The 22,938-nt window shown below is 51.9% G+C and overlaps 2 protein-coding genes across 9 annotated transcripts in view; both read left to right on the forward strand.

Moving 5' to 3' along the window:
* The first annotated feature begins 148 nt into the window (after positions 1-148).
* klhl14 (kelch-like family member 14) lies at positions 149-10,287 on the forward strand. 5 transcript variants are annotated; one of them, XM_057056195.1, is made up of 9 exons: positions 149-758; positions 1,511-2,411; positions 3,691-3,812; positions 6,737-6,826; positions 7,376-7,454; positions 7,596-7,786; positions 7,892-8,050; positions 8,688-8,830; positions 9,001-10,287. In XM_057056195.1, the coding sequence occupies exons 2-9, from the start codon at positions 1,534-1,536 to the stop codon at positions 9,139-9,141; spliced, it is 1,803 nt and encodes a 600-aa protein (XP_056912175.1). In that variant the 5' UTR covers positions 149-758; positions 1,511-1,533; the 3' UTR covers positions 9,142-10,287. The 5 variants fall into 5 exon arrangements, with proteins under 5 accessions (XP_056912175.1, XP_056912169.1, XP_056912174.1 ...); XM_057056189.1 differs by having other exon boundaries at positions 162-758; positions 8,673-8,830; XM_057056194.1 differs by lacking the exon at positions 149-758 and adding an exon at positions 776-805 and having other exon boundaries at positions 8,673-8,830.
* A 1,430-nt stretch (positions 10,288-11,717) lies between these two features.
* LOC130538527 (voltage-dependent R-type calcium channel subunit alpha-1E-like) overlaps positions 11,718-22,938 on the forward strand; it is a 33,555-nt gene continuing 22,334 nt past the window's right edge. For 3 of the 4 annotated variants that reach the window (XM_057056186.1, XM_057056188.1, XM_057056185.1), the window contains exons 1-5: positions 11,718-12,017; positions 13,335-13,773; positions 17,355-17,611; positions 20,008-20,114; positions 20,377-20,516. In XM_057056186.1, coding sequence (XP_056912166.1) covers positions 13,370-13,773; positions 17,355-17,611; positions 20,008-20,114; positions 20,377-20,516 — 908 coding nt within the window. In that variant the 5' untranslated portion in view covers positions 11,718-12,017; positions 13,335-13,369. Of the gene's footprint in view, positions 12,018-13,334; positions 13,774-16,754; positions 17,612-20,007; positions 20,115-20,376; positions 20,517-22,938 lie in introns of those variants that run through there. The other variant, XM_057056187.1, reaches the window with a different exon arrangement.

Genomic DNA, 22,938 nt, shown 5'->3' on the forward strand with positions numbered 1-22,938 from the left:
AAGGCAGGGGCTTTTTGTCATTTGTGCGAGACAAGCCATTCATCCATCCAGTTCACAGCCAAAAAAAGGCTGGTCCCAGAAATTAGCAGTTTCAGCTCAGCAGCAAAGTCGTCGGGCTGTGAAGGCAGAGAGAAATTGACTAATTAGCAATGCGCACTAAAACTTGACGGTTCTCTCTATAACAGCGAGGGGAAGACTCGCTTTTTCTCCCCCTTTCTCCTCTCTTTCTTCCATAGATGTTTGAAATCGCAGTCATTTACGCTCGACAGTTTTTACAATAGCCTTGAGCCATAATTTTGCGAGTCTCTCCAGCATCCATACCCCTGCATGGTCTCTCTCCACCGGCCATGCACGACCGTTTCTCTCCCCAACCGTGGATTTCCTATTACTCTCGTTACGACTCACTGAGCCCCAGGCCCAAGGATAATGATGTGTTGTTTCTTGGTAGCATAATTTGTCACACGTATATTTCTTCTTCTTCTTCTTCTTCTCTTGCAGAAAGCACAGCTCCCTCTCAGACTCACACACTTCTTTTTAATTCAGAAGAACAAATGATCGCCGGCAACAACAAAAAAGCTCAAATAGTGACTTTATGAGTTGGAGTCAATGTTTATTCTCAGTCCCCGTCGACCACCGACTTCTGGAGGAAGGAAATATCTTTAAAGGAGAACAAAGAGGAGACTGAAGACTGTTTTTTTGGGCACCCCGAAGCTACTTTATTTTTTATTTTTTTTCTGGGGTCCAAGAGCTGAAGTCAGGTAAGTTTGGCTCCTGGCGAGCTGCTCGCGTCATGACGGCTAGAATGGTGAGAGGCGCTTTTTACCGCACCTTTGCTCAAGTTTACGCACCCCGAGCGGATTGAAATAGCTTAGAAATGTCGGATTAAGCATGCTGGTGTTTCAGGATTCCGACGTCGGCGTTTTCCGTGAATATTCCACGTCCGCGTAAGTGGAGGCGAAACGCTGCCGCGCCGCCGCTGACGGCTCGGAGGCGAACTAATTGCTTTTGTACGACTCCGTAAAATCTGCGCAGGGTGTTAATGTCCTCGTATCTGGGGGTGTGAAACAAGATAGAAGAAAGTGTCGGGCAGAACGCGGCGTCCTCGGTCGTCTCTCGCTCTTATCTGGCAACTTCAGCCGCGCCACCGAGGGGGGCGAGCGGCGCGGCAGCTGCGTTTTTCCCCCCCGGTTTGTTTTGACGGCGCCCCGCACAAAACCTCCGATTAAAACCCCCCGTCGCTCTTCGGTTTAGGATGAATAAAAGCTGCGCCTTGTGGCAGCTGCTGCGATGGTGTCTGCTGCTTTACGACCGGAGCTCAAAGTTGAGCGAAGCCGCGGTGGACGCCGCCGGTCGCCGGCTGGATCGCCCCGGCGGCTGCCTCCCTCCGGATGCGCCGACTTACGCCAGAAACCATTTCGCTCGGAATAGTTCCGCGTCTCCGGCTTCCCCTGCGCGTTCTGTGTCAAAATGACCCGCGGTGAATGGCTGATGTTCTGTGTTTGTTGACCAGGTGGCGTTCAGAGTCAGGAAGTCATGTCCAGATCGGGCGATAGAACATCCACCTTTGACCCAACGCACAGCGACACCCTGCTGCACGGGCTCAATCTCCTGTGGAGGAAGCAGCTGTTCTGCGATGTGACTCTCACTGCCCAGGGACAGCAGTTCCACTGCCACAAGGCAGTGCTGGCATCCTGCTCCCAGTACTTCAGATCTCTCTTCTCTTCCCACAATGTCATCAACAACGAGGGGAGCAAAGGGGACCAGGCCAGCAGTGGGACTCCCTCGTCCTCTCCGGATGACAAGCTGGTGACCCCCAGTGCCAGGCCCATCAATAACCTGGTCCTCCAGGGCTGCTCCTCTGTTGGACTAAGACTGGTGCTGGAGTATCTGTACACAGCCAACGTGACTCTTTCCCTGGACACAGTGGAAGAAGTGCTTTCAGTCAGTAAGATCCTCAACATCCCGCAGATCACCAAGCTCAGCGTGCAGTTCCTCAACGACCAGATCTCCGTGCAGAACTACAAGCAAATCTGCAAGATCGCCGCCCTCCACGGGCTGGACGAGACCAAGAAGCTGGCCAACAAGTACCTGGTGGAGGACGTGCTGCTGCTGAACTTTGAGGAGATGTGCGCCATGCTGGACGCTCTGCCGCCGCCGGTGGAGTCGGAGCTGGCTCTCTTCCAGATGTCAGTCCTGTGGCTGGAGCATGACCGAGAGACTCGCATGCACTACGCGCCGGACCTCATGAAGAGGCTGCGCTTCGCCCTCATACCGGCTCCAGAGCTGGTGGAGAGAGTGCAGTCTGTCGACTTCATGAGGACTGACCCCGTGTGCCAGAAACTACTCCTGGACGCTATGAACTACCACCTCATGCCCTTCAGGCAGCACTGCAGGCAGACCGTGGCGAGCAGGTAAGGCCGGAACATGTCGTGTCACACCCGTGCACACGCTGACAGCACAGAACAGGAAGGGGCCATTTCAGAAGAGATAAAAGGTGATTAAATGCCTCCCACTTGTAAAACCCCAACAAATTGCACTCTAAAGTGCAGCCCACTCACTGAAGTACTCTTCCATCTCCACCACGTAGGTGGTCGGTAGGACGCGCGGGCTTCTGGGAGGGTTTTCTCATCTGCCCGTCGAAAACAAGCGCCAAGTTACCGCGTAGACGAGCGTCAGAAATAACCGGAAAGTCTCCGGAAAGTCTCATTTTAGCGCGAGCGTCCGGCGTTCAGGTTGGACACATTGTGACAGGAAGGGGCCGAGCGGCGTGTTTTCCTCCAGCATTAGCCCAGATCAGCAGTTTAGGGAGCCGGAATGAAGACAGACTTTGTCAGCGAGCCGACTGATGGATGTCGCTGTTGTCAGCTTTGACTGTACACACGCTGGCTGGAGATCACATGGGAAGCCATGGCGTCAGATTCCCACTGTATACAGCCTCTCACACACACACACACACTGGACAATTTATTCACGTTGGAAACAGAATCCCTGAAGTGAAATATTTCCCACTGTAACATGTCTATTCTCACATATGGCCCCTAAATGAGCAAAGAATCAGGGATCCTCATAATTGGTTTCACATGCCTCTGTTTCTCTCCTCTCTCAATTAATCACCATTATCTATGTCCAGGGGCTCATTTACATACGAATAACCCCAAAACACTCAGGAATGGGCCAGTAGCAGAGGACGGGGCAGGGCTATAGCGGTTTGCTGAAGCATACTGTCTATGTATAAAAACACTGAATCTGAATAAATATAAAGGCCAGCTACTTCCTTTTAGCCCCATATTGTGATTAATTTGTGTATTTTCTTTTATTGGAATCTATTAGGTCCAAGATAATAGTCATTGGTGTGTGGCAGGGTCCGGCTTTTGGTCGGTGTCGCGTTCAGCTAGCTACGAGATGTCACGTGATCCTCGAAACCGATGAAATGGAGACGTTAGATTGACAACTTTACATGCTTGGGTGCACTTTTGGCTTCCAGCGTGATGACCTGATACCCAGGACTTTCACTGCTCATTTTCTTTTTTAATAATTATGATTAATTTGGCCACATGCTGCTTCATTTTATTCATTTTCTTTCAGAGATTGACGCATCTGTTGGTGTTGAGCTAGCAGCTTCTGGTTGTCTTTATTTTGGTGTTTGGCTGTCTTGTGTTTTCTAACACACCCACGTCTCTGCCATTACAGGATCCGTTCCAATAAAAAAATGCTCCTGCTGGTGGGGGGTCTTCCTCCCGGACCCGATCGCCTCCCCAGCAACCTGGTCCAGTACTATGACGACGAGAAAAAGACGTGGAAGATCCTCACAAGTGAGTGGCCCAGTGTTTATTCTTGGATTGACCCCATGCATCTGGATGACAGACAGGAAGTGGGTCCATGACTTTACCACAGGTTAATTTCTGAAAGTGAGTGGAAGGGGGTCCCCAAATCCTTTAGGTAGTAATGTAGCACCATCACGTTTAATGTAAGTTTTTAATCAGAGCGTGACTTCGCAGCACTGTGCAGCTTCATGCCCGGTTTCCTTTGTTTTTGCTGAAACGTGCTGGCAGGATGCACGATGAGACTGACTTCAATCTAATCGTCTATGTTGGCAGAGGCAGAACACAATAAAATGCTGTCTTCTTTTTTTTTGAACAGATTGTAAACGCGGGTTTATTGCTCATATAGATGATTTATCCCACGTGCGTTGCAACGCCCCGGATGTGGCTGCAGGTTCGACTCAAACGGCCTCAAAAGCAGAGTCTCTGGACACGTTCCCGCCGCGCTCACCTCTGGAACGTCTTTTTCTCTGTCTTCCTTGACCTTTTGAGGTTCACCGCTATATTGGTGCCACGTTGCAAAGGTCAGAGAAGAACTAATGGGAAGCCACATTCGTGCTTTGCGTCATCAGTGTCAGGCATATTGAGTTTTTGTCCTTTTTGGTGGCGACATGTCTGATGACCGCCTCTTTATTCATATGGATTAAGCCGCGGGGTCTGTTTCCTTGAAGCTCGCTACCTTGTAGCTGTTGTTGTCTCGTTGTGCCTGCAGGCGTGTCCTCCTCTGGCTGAAGATTTGTAATCATTGGTTATTTTGACTTATTTATGACCAAAATCTAAGAGGGAGCATTTTCCATAAGGAGCTCTTCATGCTACAGAATTGTCATTTTCCTCACAAATTCACACTCATGGGTATAAACTGCAACAAGCAAAAGGTCAACAGGGATTTCCATCACTCAGAGCTAAAAAGTTAACACTCAAATGGTCCGTGACCGAATGGAAGGACAAAACTGCAAAATCATCCCCTTAACACGCCAGTGACCACCTGATGTAGCCTGCACACAATGGATGTGGAATAGAAGATTATTAACATTCAATCATAACTTTCCAATGAGGCGAGACCTGAGAGGGACAGCCTTTGATTAAGACATTCATCAACACAATTTGGGAAGAATCTGATGGTTCTGGTTGCTTTGAATGGTCCTGCTGCCGGCTGATTCCAGTGGAAAGTTTGCCACCTAGCGTACCCGCTGCAGCGTGGACGAGCGGGAGACAAAGGCAGGCGCGGGCTCGGCCGCACCAGCCCCTTCTCCTCGCTTTAAAACCCCCAAAAAAAAGGCGATATTAAAATCTCCCACGCGCAAATGGACCTCATCTGCGCAGCAGGTCTTAGAACAAAGGAATCCAGCCCAGCGGGACGCGGGTCTAATGGCGTAAAGGCACGGCAGAGCCGGAGCAGCGGTGGCGCATCGGCCGTGGAGTCGTTCAAGCGACCCCGCCTGCGCCTCGATGCGGAGGTTTCTGACTCCCTCTAGTGAGCCCTGAAGCTCACTGTAGATGAAGGTGGCCTCGTCCACCTAGAAGAGAAGGTTACGCTCCGCTGTCGGTGTCCCTGCTCCATCTCTGAGTCCCCCTGCATGTGGGGAACGTCCCCCTTCAGACGCCAGCCTCCGTAATACCCCAGTCTGGATTCTTTTTTCCTCTCTTTCTTAGAATGAATAAAAGTCACCTGACAAATGGAAGGCCCCTCGTCCATGTCCTATACAGTGCTGACTGGATGATAATGGAAATAGCACGAAAGGGGAGTCGGCAGTCATGTGACGCTTGTCTTTGAGGTGCATCGGAGGCAGGCAACCTATTCCCACCGCTGGAGATAAAGCAGTGTTTAGTGTATTTGATGTGGTCGCGGTTCCTATCGGAGACGTCCCTCCCGCGGAGGAGCAGCCGCACACGCCAGCCAGCCGGAGTGAGATTGCAGGGAGAGGCCAATCGGAAAGAAATGAGATTCAAGGCTGTCTAATTTTGCGGCAACTGTGATCCATCAGGCATTGGAGGGGTGACAGTGGAAATGACTGATGGAGACAGACAGGTGGGCTTTAACATTTCACTGATTTGTGCTCAAAAGCACCAGGCCTGAGATTTATTGAGTGAGCACCATCATGTTCATTACCACTGTCACCTAGGACCATTTCTCTACATCTCAATGGGGTCACTTCAGAGAAGATGGAGGGGGAGCCGGGGAGCACAAACACGTGCGCGGTCCTCCGTCAGGGTTCCCGCTGCAGCTGCGGGCGGCTCGCCGGCTAATGCTGCGTGTTATGTTATCATCGGGTGGTGTCACAGCAGCGCTCAGGCTTCTACGGTCGCCGCGGTCACGGGCGCCGGCTGCTCTCCGTCGTCCGGATCGCGAAGCTTCAATCAAGAATCGATTTGATCGATGATACCGATTAGCGCATGACGACAGACGTTGGTCCCGGGGAGGAGGAACCTCTGTAGGACGGAGTGTTAAAACATCGCCCCCGGTCGGGGCTCTGTGTTAAAGTTTCAGGTGTGACCGTGTCCTCCAGAGTTTCCTCGCTCCTGCTGCGATTTTAATATGTTTTGCTGCTCCAGCTCCTCCCTGGATGCTGCAGTGGCTCCAGACCAGGCTGTTGCACCCACTTTCTCCCACCTGAAGACTGCTCACTTACGTATGTGCGCGCATATACTTCATAGCTTTATTTAAAAATACGATGTCGAAATGTGGCGTCCTCGGCCAGGGCCCGCCCTCATTGTCAGCTCCTTTGTTTATGGGGATTTTTATGGGGACGCGGTGCCAGTAAAGGTCACACAGGGGCGTTCGGGCCCCTGATGGTGGTCCAGGTAATGTCAGAAATAGAACAGCTCACTGCATTAAAATGGAACGTGTAAAGGATCCACGGAGGAAACACACCTTTGTAATGACTGACACCTTTATTTTGTGCCCCCCCCCACAGTCATGCCTTACAACAGCGCCCATCACTGCGTGGTGGAGGTGGAGAACTTCCTGCTGCTGCTGGGAGGAGAGGACCAGTGGAACCCCAATGGTACCCATTCACTCATGCCTGCTCTTCATGGGTTCAAACACGCGGGAAAAGAAAGAATCCAGATGATCTCAAATCGAGTGTTTTTTAAAATCTGAGTAGTTTTAACGTGTGACTGCTCACACCTGCCTCTGAAAAACACCCACGTGCACATTTCCATAAGTCCCGCGTGCAGCTGCTGACTCCTTCACCCCCGAACCCTGCGAATGTCAGGTGTTTGGTTTAGAGAGTACTCCGCGCCACCATCCACGTAAGGTCAAGCTCGTCAGCGTTGGTACTTTCGGGTCCACGTGACGGATCGGCACAAACAACACTCCAGTCGACAGAAAACATCCCGGAGTTTCCACGTGATGGGAGGGCAACGCGTCAGTGCGGGATTCTCCACGTTTCAGCACGAAACACAGAGCGCTTAACAACAAAGCTAACACAGAGACGCTAACACAGAGACGCTAACACAGAGACGCTAACACAGAGACGCTAACACAAAGACACTAACACAGAGACGCTAACACAAAGACGCTAACACAGAGACTGATTCTGCCTGTTTTCCAGGGAAGCACAGCACTAATTTTGTCAGCCGCTATGACCCCAGATTCAACAGCTGGATCCAGCTGCCTCCTATGCAGGAACGGTGAGTGGCACCTTTCTCTCCACCCCCCTCCGCACTTAAACACGCGAACAGGCTCATTCTTACAGTTTAGCTTCCACTCCAACGCGTCTTTTCCCGACTCCTGTCTCCTCTGTCTGAACGTCGTCTGCTCTGACTCCTCAGGAGGGCCAGTTTCTTCGCCTGCCGCCTGGATAAGCACCTGTACGTGATCGGGGGGCGGAATGAGAGCGGCTACCTCTCCAGCGTGGAGTCCTACAACCTGGAGACTAACGAGTGGAACTACGTGTCGTCCCTGCCGCAGCCTCTGGCCGCCCACGCGGGAGCCGTGCACAACGGCAAGATCTACATATCAGGTGGGCGGAGGCCGTCGCCTCTTGACCTCCGACCCCTTTAAGTCGTCGGACGGACGCCAGACATGATTCCCGATCGTGCGTTCCATGTCCCTGCGTGTGTTTCAGGGGGAGTGCACAACGGCGAGTACGTTTCGTGGCTCTACTGCTACGACCCCGTAATGGACGTGTGGGCTCGCAAACAGGATATGAACACAAAGCGCGCCATTCACGCGCTGGCCGGGATGAACGACCGCCTGTACGCCATCGGTGGAAACCACCTGAAAGGTACACGCGGAGGCGCTTCACCATAGTAGCAGAAAACAGGTCAACGGTGTTGTTGCTGTGTGAGAGCGAAGCCGCCATTGTGAGGGGGTGAACTCGGTCGGCTCCTCTTTCACACTTCATCATTTAAAGGACAAAAAAAAAAACCCTGAAAAAAAGGAGCTGTTGTTTCCGCGCGGAAAATTCGGCGTTCGATGGCCCGAACTGACGCCGTCGATGTTTGAAAAGGGAGTTGTGAGGAGATCAAAGTGTTTCTCGTGATTCATTTCGGCCTCGGCGCCGTTGCTCTGAGCGCGTCGCGTTCGCTAGATTTCGCAGCTTTTCTCCCGCGTTGGCGTATTCGTAGTGAAATATACACCTTTAACAGACTTGGCTTCAGCTTGTCGCAACATTCAAGCGACATCGATATTTATTGATGGCGAAATGAGGAAATTGGCGGCACGCTGTGGCGGCCCGAGCGCCGCCAGCTGAGTTTAAAACCTACTCCAGGACCTCACACAATGGTCACACCGGCTGCTAAACTGACCCCAGAACAGCACCACCACCGAAGCCACCCGCCAGCATTATCTGAGACACAATGATGCCCCGACTTTGCTTTAAGACGCTCTCTTCCCCTCTCACAAAGGTTTCTCCCATCTAGATGTAATGCTGGTGGAGTGCTACGACCCCAAGGCCGACCAGTGGAACATCCTGCAGACGCCCATCCTGGAGGGCCGCAGCGGGCCGGGCTGCGCCGTGCTGGACGACAACATCGTCCTTGTGGGCGGCTACAGCTGGAGCATGGTACACACACACACACCACACACACACACATGTGTATTTATTTAACCATCATAGAGCCAGATGATGCCAACGCGGAGGCCATTTTACTCCACACACAACGTGACAAACTTAACATAATACGGCCGAATCAGAGGCTGTTCTAAGCTCATTTCCCCCCCCCAACACCCCAGGGGGCCTACAAGTCCTCCACCATCTGCTACTGCCCGGAGAAGGGGACGTGGACGGAGCTGGAGGGCGAGGTGGCCGAGCCGTTGGCGGGTCCGGCCTGCTCCACCGTGGTACTGCCCGCCTGCTTACCTTTCAACAAATGACAACTAATGTCCCGCGAGGAGGAGGGGAAGAGGGAGGAGCCTAATTCATGGGAGGAGGATCAATAAGGCCGAACGCAATTTTGCGACAAGCCCGCCCCTCAGACGAAGGGGGGGTGTGTATAAATTATTTTTTTACAGGTTTGACCAGAGCACTTTCATTATGAGGGTTGAAAGGAAGAAGAAAAAAAGGGTCGTGATTCAAGTATTTAAACCCTCGTGTGCTCTGAGACAAAGTCAGCTCCATGTTTAATTTGTTTCAAACTGATCGTAAGTGTTTTTTGGCTCCTCTTTGATAGCACGCGTAGTGTTGAACTGAACTCTAGCTTCGCATCCATCGTGTCTTGTACTCAGTAGAGGCATCATTCCAGTGAAACCTCCGTGTTGACGGACGCTGGGAGGAACGGCCCCCGGCGCCCTCGCTGTGATGATCAAAGTGTATAAATGCTCTCCGTCGCTCATGCTATAGCTAACGCGTCTCCTGGCGGTGACTCCAGCACCACCACCAGCCTGACCCTCCATCCCTCATCGCTGTAACACACACACACACACACACACCGAACCAGGCCTGCCTGCAGGTGCTCGGGGCTCTAACACTGTACAGAAGACACACTAATCTTTGGGAACGTGTCGGCCCTGATTTTGAACCAAGCGTTAACGTGTTTCTGTAGATCCCAGCAGGTCCTTTGCTTTACAGCCAAATATTTGTGGCCGCCGTTCCTTGGATTGAGCTTTTCTGTTGACTCCCATGTCACACAACGACGGCACAATCACGCTGTATTTGCTGATGTATTTATGGGTGCCATATTTGTCCGTTTGTGACGTCAAGCGGCGCCACCTCCGTCCGTATGATGCACTACCAGGCAGCACTTTTAATGGATGAAATGTAAAGTCAAAATGCCCTGGTGTGGTTAAAAAAGCATCCCGAGGGATCCGGTTTAGTCTCCAAAGTTGGCACCAAAAAGGTCGACTCTAAATCAACCAATGCGGTACCTGTTGAGTTGTGTAAAAAGTTGTCGATTCTGTTCATTCTTGTACATAATCGCCTGCAGTGGAACATTTTTGTGCACTCAACCTTGGATTTATTCTCAAATCCTGTTATGTCCTTTGCATTTTAGAAAATGGAAATAAAATTGACTTGATGATTAACTTGCTTCCTTTGTCGTCTTGCCACGTTCCCTTCCGCCCCACAGTCGACAATCTGACCGCGTTGGCGCAGAGTTGAGCTCGTCGTTTGTTCCTTTCGGTGTTTTCTCATATTTTCCGCCCCAGCTTGTGACGGTACCAGGCGCCCCGCCGAGGCAGAAGCCTTGCACACTTGAACAGTTCGCCAATCAAGTATGAATTTCTTTAATTAGGAGAAGTCATGAATCAAAGGTTTTGACAGCCGGATCTGTGTAATAATCCAAAAGATTAAAAAAAAAGTTTCCAGACAAAAGATTTAAAAGTCAAATTCACCGTTTGGTAGAATAAAGCTCAGACACGCGGTTCATGTGGATCCTTGAAATTAGCCTTTAACCTTTCTCTCTGAAGACTCTGTTACTCCAGCAGGGGGAATAACATCGCTGCTTAAAATGAAGACGGCCGACCTTTTAATTAAGTACACCGACCTTCATCTCTCTGCTTTAATCACAGCCAGAGGATTCCCTGTGCTTGGTTACAGTGTCGAGTCTTGGGACACATTTTTTTTTAATGTGTGAAGGATAGAAGGAAGCAGCTTTTTACTACCAGCATCACTCCAAAGGGTTGATCCACTCGATTATGGGAGCTACACTCGCCACCTGGCGGCCGATGTGATGTTGCAAACGCTGGAGATGAGCTGCAGACTGACATGAATTAAGATGGATGATAGACACCCCTCCCCTCCGCGACCCCACTGAGGAATAAAGCGTTAGCTGTTGGATGGATGGATGGCAGACCCCCCCCCCCTCCCCGTACAGAGCTGCAGGTCGGTGGGTGTGCTGCCACCTAGCGGTGAACTGTGTGTACTGACAGCAGCTTCTTCTCAAATAAGCTGTCATTTGAGGCGATTTAAGACGTTTCTTGACATGAAATAACCAACCGAATCCCCCTCAAACGTCTGCTGTTGCTTTTTGCTTCAATATTATCCCGCAATTTCCTATTGGCGCTGTTCACGTCCTATCCTGAAGTGTTTAGTTTTTACCAAAATATGTTTGCAGGACTAAAACTGGAAAAACGAGGAACCTCGTGTCTTCCTATGAGAACTTTTCTTGTTCACTCCATCGGATCTCGCTGCTGCTTCTTGCCAGTCCTTGCTGCCAGTCCCTGCTTTGATCTATTTGTTTCCTTGGTATCTTATCTCACGTTTGTTGTCCTTTTTGCGCCTCCGCCGCGCGTCTTTTCGCCCCCGTGGAACACTGTCTTCCAATCCCTCTGGGTGGGGGGTGGGGGGGTGTTTGGGGCTCGGATGCAGCGTCTGCTGGTGCCTTCAGGTGTGCGCCTTCACCATCTCGCCGTGCGCGCTCTGCTCCGTGTGTCCGAGCGCGCACCTGACTCATCACGCGCCGTCTCCACCTGTTGCGTCGCCCCCTTTTCCTCCTTTCCCCCCCTCACCCGCGGACGGGCGGACTTGGCGATGGCGTCACTCTTTGGAGGAACTTTGCATCTTCATCCATCCTGACCCACATATGGAAAATGACTCACGTCGCCGCATCCAGCGCGAGGACATGATTGGCATTATTTCCATGCCTCGCGCTTGTCCCCTTCCGCCCCGAGGTATTTTTAGCCGAACCGCCTCGCGCGACACTCAAGGAATCCTCCCGAAAAACCTTCATCAAACTCCTCAACTCGGACTAAAAGACGGCGCATTTGCGATCTGAGGGGGTCTCTCCGGGTCCGAGGACGCAGTGGGCGTCAAGGTAAATCTGTCAGATTGACGAACGTTTTAATTGACGTTTCTCCGCTTCCTGTCGCGCGCTGCACCCATCCTTCCCATCCCGCATTTATTATTATTATCTCTACTCATTTTTGCTTCGCATTAATCCTTCTCCGATTCCTTCCCTCTCCCATTTCTCGCTTGGCTGTGCGTCCCAACTCCGTATGCAGAAAAGGAACCCGTTTCCTAATTAGCAGCGCAGGTATCGGGCGAGTTAACGTCAGTCGGAGGCGATTCCAGACCTGCAGCTGACGCGCACTGTTGTTCCCCTGCGCTAATTAAAGAAGATCTGCACTGATTTGAATGCAAAACAGCGGAGCATCTCCCCCCAGCTGCTCTAACTTCAAGAAATTGTTCTATTCTCGGAGCTGCAACTGTTGTCTTTGTGCAACACACCAGCCCCGTCAGCGCTGCCACTTGTTTATTTTGGGCAACCCAGATCCACCAGACTTGTCATCCAGATCTTCCACTCACAGCTTTGACATTTAATTTCTCTCTGCAGCATCGCATCTCTGGAACTTTCACATTTTCAGAGAGGTGCCGCCGGGGCGCCGCTTTCGACCCGGCCTCCTGATTTGCCCGCCCTGACCTTGTCGCCTCCGTGGGCTTCGATGCGGCTGCACGCAGCGTTTGAGGGCTCGGCCGGGCTCAGATGTGTCCAGCCTGTCTGCCGAGCCCTGCTGCTGATCAGTGACTCACTGCTGCCTTCGCCTCGCCGCTCCCACTCCCAGTCGTCTCTCTTCTCGCTGAAAGCAGCCTCCTTTTGTCTGTTTGGTGACCGGCTCACCTCGAAACATTACGTTTCCAGACTGGCCAGGTTTTCTTGCCCGTGTCAACCGATCACGGTCGCCTTCCCCGTGGGCGACGCTCCTGCGTGAGTCCGGGATTCTGGAAACACCAGATTAAAGCAGGAATATCTCACCTCTCTGAATATGCGCTCATTTCTTTTGGAACACTCGCTCTTCTGTACAATGTAGTTTTCTGCCTCCCAGTTTGATGACTGGTCCCATCTTTGCCTTTCTTCTTCTGCACCTACATGAAGGAGGTCCCGCCGGATGGCGTCCTGTAGAAGGAGGATTCTGTTCCGAATTTGTGGGAGAAAAACCTCCTGTCACACCTGTGCAGCTATATATTATCTGTTTGGTCAACGAAGGTGGTTTAGCACCTGATGCTGGTGGTTTAGCAGACACAGCAGCGGTTGAGCTACATGCTAATGCTAAGGTGCTAATAACACTGGTGTCACTTAAGCCGTTCGGCGCCAACCCGCTGCATATTCATCCTTTTCTCATTTTTCTTCCAGAATTATGGTGAAATCGTGAACAGCTGTACACAGAGATGCACGCCAGTGTGGATCAGTTCCTCCCCCACACGCCCAGCGACGTATCTCCCTCCAGCTGTGGTCGGGGTGAACAGACGCTGGTCCACTCGTCCTTGTCCCTCCCGGAGCCCGACTGGGCCGCGCCGAGCCCTCAGGCTGGCCGTCACGTCCTCGCGCAGGGCCTCCGCTCCAGCTCCCTGCAGGTCCCTCACGCCGAGTACCTGAGCCTCCCCCCCCGTGCGGCCAGCTTCGACGTGCCCTGCAGGCAGGAGGAGGCCTCGTCGGAGCAGGGGTCCGGCTCCCAGAGCCCCCACGGGATGCTGCGGCGGCGCGGGGGACTGGTGGAACAGAAGGACATCATCATGGCTCACCAGGCACACAAAATCCAGAGCACGCCACAGGCCCGCAGGAAGGAGTGGGAGTAAGTATGAACAAATTCAGGAGGATTTGACTTCAAACGATGTGTTTAAATTTAGTAAATCTTATTAGGGAAAAAGCAGCATAACTTAGACTTCAATGTTAAACTGGGCTTTGAAACATTTGCATTTCCATTTATTCTTCCGAACCCTTCAAAGAGACGAGACACAGCGTCTGGAAATCTGATATTTCTATTATTTACACCTGGTCCTTTGATTCCATGAATCATCAAAACAGGCTGGAACGTTTGGCCCGCGAGGAGCTTCGTTAAACAACGCTAACACGTCCATGCTAAGTGAACAACCTCTTATCAAAGAAGACACGAATCATCTTTAGCTTGGTTGTGTTGCTCAGCGCTACCAACAAAAAAACCTAGCAATGCTGAATAAACTTTCTTCCCCATCCTGAAAGCACCAACTGTGGTTCCATTCACTGGGTAGCACAGAAGCTGCTGCAATAATGACGCCGCCGGTAGCTCCAATGTTAGTTCCCTCATAGTTCCCTCATAGCCCGAAGGTTCTGGCTTTGATTCCCCAGGTTCTCTTTGCACATTAAACTCTGAATTGTGACTTGCACCTATGACTGCCTGGACGTGTGTCACGTAATTAGACCAGTGGCCTGTCCAGCCCCCCCAGTCAGCTGTTAGCTTGGCGTCCATCACACCCCCTGAGAGTGTAATTAGCAATAAGTGCTGGTTGACAGAAGACGGATCGGTCATAAAGGGTTAATGGATCAATCATCGGCCTAAATCAATACATTTTGGAACAATAAAGATAAACCTGGCTTTAAGAATGACTGTTCTGGCCCAACTCTCCCATAGTGGTGCAATATTGATCCTGATTGATGTCAGAACTTGGCTGTTGGGAGCCGCCCCTCCCTCCGACACCCTCCACGGTGTTGATGGGAGGATTTAAAGCCCCACTCTTATTATCTGTGCGTTGCCCGGATACAAAGTGCTGGCTGAAAGGGCGTTTCACAACCACACGCACGTGCAGATGCGGCCTTTGGTTCCCATCTGGGGATGAGGCTGCTGGCTCCTGATCTGTTGAACTATGGATCCACCCGCTCTGATTAGCTGCTTCCCACTCCTTAAATGCTCCGTCGCCCCCCTCGAACCCTTTTATTCCTCTTTTTTTCGTGACTTCCCTGGAAAACCCGCAGGACTCCGGTTCTCCTCCGTGTTTTGGTCGCGTTCCGCCGACGGCCCGAGCCGCTGGTCGGTTTCCAGCCTGTGCTGCGCCTGTTTCTCCATTAGGGGGCGCTGGGGAACCGGAAAAGAGCCGCGGTGACGCGCTGGGCGTCTCCAAAGAGCTGCAGCATTTTGGCCTTTTTGGGTGAGAGAGTTCGAAAACGCCACCGATTGTTTCTGTGGAATCCTAAAATTTGGGATTGGAGGTGAGTCGGCGGGGGCCGTGCAGCCCAATCTTCAGGGGCGACACAGTTTTATGTCTTTTTGTCGCCGTAACAGAAACGTTTTTTTTTAAACCAGGACATTTTCAACTGTCCTCTGATACCGAAGACCAGGGTGCAACCCCCCCCCCACCCCCCCACCCCACCGAATGGATGTTATTGGTTGAGTCAAACTGATATAACTCAGGACGAGAGGATGACTGTTGCTAGGGAACAGAGAGGGAAAAAAATACTAAAGCCACTCCAGTCAGTGTTGGATGAAAGCCTGTCTGCAATTACATAAACTCTCTTCTGAGTTTAAAGTGCGCCCATTAGCGTCTTAGCGCGTCACCTGCGGCCCAGCATCTCCCGCCGGCCGAAAGACGCTTTTAACCCTTTCTTTGAAAGTTCATCTCATTTAAAGTTCGCCCGCACGCGCGACTCAAGTGATCTGAAGGAGATCTGGAGGAGATCCTGCCTGTCCGCAACACGGGGCTGCTATTTTTGGAAGGGTGCGAGTGGGCAGCGAAGAGCGCAAACGCCGTTTCAAACCGTGCGTGGCGCGTCGGTGACGGGGCCGAGGGCGTCCCGTGACCTCGCGCGCGTCCCCGTGCGCGTGCCGGGATAAACAGTAGAAACAGGTCTGCTCCTCTGCGCAACGAGGCTTTTGTTGGCAGAAAGCGATCGGAGCGAGTGACTGGAGAGGCTCGTCGCTATGGAAACAACAGCAAGGAGAGACGCAGGGATGGGGGGAGTGTGTGCTGTTTGCAGAGATGGACAAATATTGTTGTTGGAAAACATAAGAAGCGCGCCCGGCCTTCTTTTTTTTTTAAATCACCACCTTTAAGAGTTTTTCCTTTTAATTTGGTGTCTTTTCCTTCATGTTTAACACCAGACGCGCTAATTACCTCGCGCAACAGGCCAGCGCACCCTTCCGGTGCACTGGGAGGGGCTAACACCGTCACCCTGGGTGAGGGGGGCTGAAGTGGTCATCTCCTGGACACAGTTGGGGGGTGGAGAGGGGGGCAGCAGATGGGGCGAGAGCGCCTGACGAGGTCTCGCTTGTGGCGCCGGGTGGGAAAACCTGGCTCTCTCCTCCCCATCCTCCCCTCTCGCAGCCCTAAGATCTATTTCACGCTCTATTTTTACTCCCCTTTCCTCCAATATTAGCACCGCGGCCTAGTTTGTAAACGTTTTAGGTCTGAGTCCATTAATGAAAAGCCCAACAAAGCCTGTCTGCCATCAGAAGGGCTTGAATGAGGGAACGGTTGGTGTAAATCACCCACACGGTCGATGCTCTGTGCACTTTATTTATTTCCCCTCCCACTAGTATCGGTGTTAAATGTATTTTCACACTCTTTTATTTTGCCTCTGCACCCACTTGTCGTCCGGATCTGTATTGAATCCTTTTAGAACCACATACCTACACATTCTATTGTATAGAGCAAAGGGAAAAAAATGTCTTTTCCATCTTAAGCAAGCCCCGATTGCCATGGTAACAACATACATCTCCCTCCTCTCATCCGCTTTCATTCAGATGAATTCAGGAACTCGGCATCGTGATGTTGGCGGTGGGAGGAGCCTGGCGGCGCTCATGCGCCCCGGGCTGCGGGATCTTTGCGGATGGTTTGTAAGATCTCCCAGCGGCTCACTCGCCGCGTTTGGATCGGAACGCGCGTCACTTTTCGCGTTCGGGCGTGCGGAGAGATTCCGTCCGGAAGATGCGCAAAGTTTGCGGAGACTTTTACGGAGAGGTCGCCGCGTCCAGGCGGGTTTGACGGGTCGAAGCGTGCTCAAGTGCGGAGAGAAAACTAGCAGATCTAAACTCGGTGGATCGATCCCCCCTCCCTCCCTCCCTCCCTCCGCTGCACGCGTTTAGAGATCCGACACAGAGAAAGTTGGTCAGAACTGACGGAAACAGCTGAGACAGCCAGAGCGCTTTCAAAACCACACACTTGAGCGTTATTAGAGCTTTTTAGACCGATTCCAGATGTTTAGTGTGACGCTTTTCCGCTCTCGCTGACATGGAGTGGCGCAAAATTGCAACTTTTTAAGGGGAATTCGCTGCACTCGAAACGCTGTCAGTGGACCTCAGGTGGATCCCTTTACCTTCTGGGTCGTTAGTGGAAGTCCTCCTGAAATATAAACCTTTTTTTGTTTTAAAAAAAGCGGGCGCTCTGCTCACCTCTCTGCTAGAATGGCTCGGTTTGGAGACGAGCCCGCGCTCGGGACGGTGGAGTCCGGAGATGGAGACGCGGAAGGCGGCGGGGACGCACAGGACGCGGCGGGACTGACGGCTTCCATGAAGCAAGCCAAGGCGCAGAGGGCCCGGACCATGGCTCTGTATAACCCAGTACCCCACCGACAGAACTGCCTCACCGTCAACAGGTCGCTCTTTATATTCGCAGAGGACAACATCATCAGGAAATACGCACGGCGAATCATCGAGTGGCCATATCCTTGATTTAACACACACTGCATTCCTGTTTAACTTGTACGTTTGGGGAGAATTAACAGTGCTTGTTAGAAATGTATCTTTATACCCTCTGATAGGTGCTGTCAGCGTGCATTCTGTTTCCATTTGACACATTTTAAAGCAGATATCTGATGAATTAAGCCACTTCCATCCTGATTAGCACCCTGCTTTTATCCATCCATGTGCTCGATGCTGGCAGAAGACAGAAAGTTAGCATGTGGTGATCATTAGAAGGCGCTTTGCTCACTGTGGGGGTGGCATGTGGGCACATTTCTGCTGCCTTGGTGCTCATTGGAATATGAACCGGGCCACGAGTAGGTGTCAGTTCAACTTGAGCGTGCAGGCAGCACTTCTGCTGCAGCCAAGCGCTTCTCTCATGGACTTGAGCATATCTGATGAAGATTGCCGCGCGAGCTTCCTGCCAACCGCCCCTGCGCATGTGAGCGGGCGCAGGCAACAGTGTGAACGATCCAGTAATTACAGGCGCATCAAGCTCCTGTTAGGCCATGTATTTATCTCTATTTACCCCAAGCAGGGAGAATGCTAACTTGTGTACATATTTTGACATCACCCAGTTGCCATATCTACCCACCGCCTCTTCGGTCTTACGCCCTCCCTTCGGAGCCGCGTGCCAGTTTCCCGCTGTTATCTAACCGCAGGCTCTGAGCGGCGTGTGGGAGTGGGGCTAGTGGTCAAGACTAAACTGGCCACCGGCAGCGCAGTGATGCAGCAGTATCACAGAGGCAGAGTGTGGGAGAGAGCTGGCCAGTAGTGCTGAGATGCTTCGTGGGCTGGAGGAGCGGCACATGACATGAGTACTGACTGGGCCAGACCCCGATTCTGCACACGTAGTTCCCAAGTTCTGAGCTCACAAGTGCCAAACAGAGTCACACGAGCTTGGAATCACAGAGTTTTAGGGGAAAAGTCGGAATTCTTTCGCAGAATTTTCTGCTTTATCTCTTTGAACGTGACCTCAATGTGTCTGAAACGGATCCGCAGTTTGTGACAAACCGGATCCGCCGGGTCCATTGCTGCTGGACGCGGGGACCCATATGTGGACGATGTGAGACACCAGTGAGCGTGTGCCTGCAGGGTGTGTCCACAGCAGTTTTAGAAGCTTTGGATCTTCAGCGCACTAAAGCACTGAAATCCTGCTTTCCATTCTGGTGATCCCGCCCAAGGGTGAGGGAGACGAGCCCAGCAGAAGCTGTCCGGGACCCTTGAACGTCCCAGAAGCCTGCAGAGGCGACACCCCAGGAGTGGGGGTGAGGCTGAAAACTGCATACTGTTGTCAGGAGGAACAGAAACACTCAAACACGCTTTATGCTAATGAAATCACCAATTACATGTATTAACTTGCGGGACAGGTTGCTTTTAACTTAGAGTCGTTGCCTAAGAGACGCGATCCCGCACCTTTAAAAGTCGGAGGAGATGATTTATGAGCGGAACGGGCCTGCAAGTGTGTGTTGAAACCAGTCTGCAGGTGTCAGAGCGGAAAAGAATTCCCGATCTCAGGTGTAAGACTGGGCGAGATTTAGCATTTCCCACTTTAGCTGCTGTCAGTGGCAGCTCGGACTTGCCAACATGAGTCACTGGTGTCCCCGACGGCGCTGCCACTGCCCCCCCCCCCCCCGCAGAAGCTCCTCTGTGAGTCAGTGGTCCCGTTTCTCCCAACACAGGAAAATTAATAACAGGAAGCAGCGACCTCAGGGGAGCACCCAGAGCCACAGGACATACGTGTGTAGGGCCAGACGCAGTGTGTAAGGGGTCACGAGGGGGGGGGGCAGTTTCACGTGGTTTTTAAATCTGTAACTGAGCCTTAATTAGGCTGTGATTAGTGATGTAATCGAGAGGTACAGTTGGAGTTGAATTCATGGCCTCTTCAGGCGTCCTTTAATCCAAGAGGAGCGCGCTGTCAGATGTGCAAATGAGTCCTGGTGAGCGTGCACGGCCGCTGCAGATGTGCAAACATCTGTAATTTATGGTGTCACGAATGTTTGAAACCTCCCATAAAGCAGGAAGCAGCTCGGTTCACCTGTTCGGCGCCGTTTCAGCCTCAGATTGTGTGCTTGAACCTGTTAGGATCGCTCTTTCTCTCTCTAACCTGTAATTTTTTTCCTTTATCTCTTCATGAAATGCACTTTTAAAAGCAGGTTGCCATGGATACTGAAATCCCTCTAACAGATTGCATCCAGTCCCAGAGAATTTGAACCGAGCCGTAATTCACCAACACTTCAATCACCCATCAATCACTCCGCCCGGTTCGCTTTGCGCAGAACCACTTGTAATTTCTCTGTTGTTTTAAACAAACGCTCGACAAAACTCGGATAAATTATACATTGAAAGTGCTTTTCCTTAACATTCTGGCCTTTACACCGTTTGAGTACATGATCCTGGCCACCATCACAGCCAACTGTGTGGTCCTGGCTCTGGAGCAGCACCTGCCCGGGGAGGATAAGACCCCCATGGCCAAGAGACTGGTGAGAACGGAGCTCTGCCTGCATGTTCTTCACAGACAATCCTGCACTAAACTATACTTCATGTTAGTTTATTAGGCTGTAGCTACGCTACATCAGCTAAATGCTAACCGCACATGCTAATTTCCACAGCCAATCTTCGACTAACGCACAGATAAAACTGTTGAATCTGCATCAACAACATTCTTACTGACATGACGTGCACGCGTGTGTGTGTGTGTGTGTGTGTGTGTACATCAATGTGTGCTCTGCTTTGGCCCCACAGGAGAAGACGGAGCCGTACTTCATCGGCATCTTCTGCTTCGAGGCGGGAATCAAACTGGTGGCGCTTGGTTTTGTTTTCCATAAAGGTTCTTACCTGAGGAACGGCTGGAACGTCATGGACTTCATCGTGGTGCTCAGCGGGTGAGTAACCTCGGCAGGTCTCAGTGACTGGTTAACACAGGTGTTTTTACCTGTACCACCAGCCTCTTCTGTCATCGAACTTCATCTCACTCTATTTCAGGGCTTATTGACACACGAGTTCCTCAGACAGACTTTAGTTTGATCCTTCAGATTGGTACAAACGGTTCTTTCTACGCGTGTAACCTGACCTCTGACCTCTGACCCAGTGTGTGACCTCTGTGTCTCTGTTGTCACCAACACAGGGGTTTTAAAACGTGAACCCCCATCATGCTTGAGTTTGTCTCAGTCTGAACACCGAGTGTCTTTGCGATGGGATATATTGTTTGGTTAGGCAGCATCATGAGGCATTATGGGATGCCTTGAGTGAACATCAACAGATAGCCCTACAAATGGAAACACCCTAGTTAGTGCACTGTGTGGGTTTGATTGTGATGTTGTACCGTTTACACCCGTCTGAAATGAACATCCCATAACTATTTCCTGTTAACTGTCGGCTGTGTCACACCTGTGAAACACCAACAGCAGGTGGCCGACGTTGAGGAGACGTTGGGTGAAAGTCAGCAAAGCAGCAAGGGCCAACGTTTCAGGTCACCTTTATTCTCATGGAGGGAGGAGGGAGGGAGGAAGAGAGGGTAGAGGAGGGATGGAGGGAGGAGGGAGGGAGGGATGGGTAGAGAGGGGAGGGAGGAGGGTAGGAGGGAGTAGATGGGAGGGAGGAAGAGATGGGTAGAGGGAGGGATGAAGGAAGGGAGGGAGGAGGAAGGAGGGAGGGAGAGGGAGGAGGGATGGTAGAGGGAGAGGGGGAGGGAGAAGGGATAGATGGAGGGAGGAAGGGAGGGGGTAGAGGAGGGAGAAGGAAGGGAGGGAGGAGGAGGGAGGGGAGGAGGATAGATGGAGGTAGGGAAGGGGATGGTAGTAGGATAGAGAGGAGGGATAGATAGAGGGAAGGAAGAGGGGATAGATGGAGGGAGGAAGGGATGGGTAGAGGGGAGGGATAGAGGAGGGAAGGAAGGGAGGGAGGGAGGGAGGTGGGAGGAGGAGGGAGGAGGGAGGATAGATGGAGGTAGGAAGGGATGGGTAGAGGAAGGGGAGGGATGAAAGGGGAAATGGATGATGGATGGATAATTGATGGATGGATGATGGATGCAGCCCTGGGTCTCACCATGCGCTGCTCCTTGTGTCGGGGCTCACAGGTCTGATGGGACTTGAACCTGACTGATGGGACTTGAACACGTCCACTTAAACAGCAGGAAGCTGCCCATGGAAGCAGGGCGACAGCGGCAGGAGCGCGCTGCCGTGACACAGTCAGGCAGGAGGTGGGTGGATAAGTGGATTGGCAGTTGAGTCTAAAACCTGCCTCGGCTCGCCCCCAGGACCTCTGTGAATTACATCTGAATGCAGCTTATGCAAAAGCATGGAAAGAATGGAGGGATGGAGGGATGGAGGGATGGAAAAAGCAGAATGGAAACCAGGGGGAGGAAAGAGGACGGACCCAGGGAACCACAATGGGACTCTGTGCGGCCTCAGATGGAGCTTTGCTAAACCAAGTGCTGCCAGTTGCTTCCTGCTCCCAGCGAGGTGCAGGATCCAGGGAGGATGCTGTTGGCGTGCTGACATCTCATTTCAACCTGACTCCCACATCCTTATTCCTCTCCGTATATTTTATTCCTCTGCCTGTCCGTATTTCTGTCTCCTGCTCTCCTCTCCGCCTCTTATATAAGACACACGGGCATCCTGTTTACAGCCCGGTTAGCGGAACAAAGTCCTGCTGCTAACAAGTTCGGACTTTGAAACTCATCCATCAACCACGTTAATCGTCGTCAGTGGATTTAAAAATGCAGCTGCTGAAACAGGACTGAAACCTGGTCTGTGTGACGACCTCCGGCCCCGCTGACCCACTGTATAAATAGTCTCCTCTCCTCTCCTCTCCCCTCCCCTCCCTCTCCTCTCCTCTCCTCTCCTCCCCCCCCCCCCCCCCCCCCCCCCCCCCCCCCCCCCCCATCAGCAGGAGGGTCCCCCTACATGAGCCTGGTCCTGCTCAAGGTTTCTTCCTGTTAAAGGGGAGTTTTTCCTGCCACTGTTGCTTGTCTGGGGTCAGGCCCTGGGATTCTGGAAAGCGCCTTGAAACAATTTTGATTGTAAAAGACGCTATATAAATAAAGATTGATTTGATTTGATTTAATTTGTTCTTTACTTAAAAATGAGGCACGATTTTGCTGCTCATTAGCTTAAAAAGTGACTGTTGGTATTGAGAAAGCAGCTTCCCTCTCTTCTGTGTACAGGCGATGGCACCGAGGTGTTCGAGGTCACTCCCTGCCTGATGTTCCGCAGGGACTCAGAGATTTAAGGTCAAACATGAGGTCGAGGTTTAGGCCTTTCAGAGCGTTCCTGACGGTGCTGTCGCCGTGGCGACCTAGTGAGT

This window comes from Takifugu flavidus, chromosome 15, assembly GCF_003711565.1.
Source record: "Takifugu flavidus isolate HTHZ2018 chromosome 15, ASM371156v2, whole genome shotgun sequence".
NCBI lineage: Eukaryota > Metazoa > Chordata > Actinopteri > Tetraodontiformes > Tetraodontidae > Takifugu > Takifugu flavidus.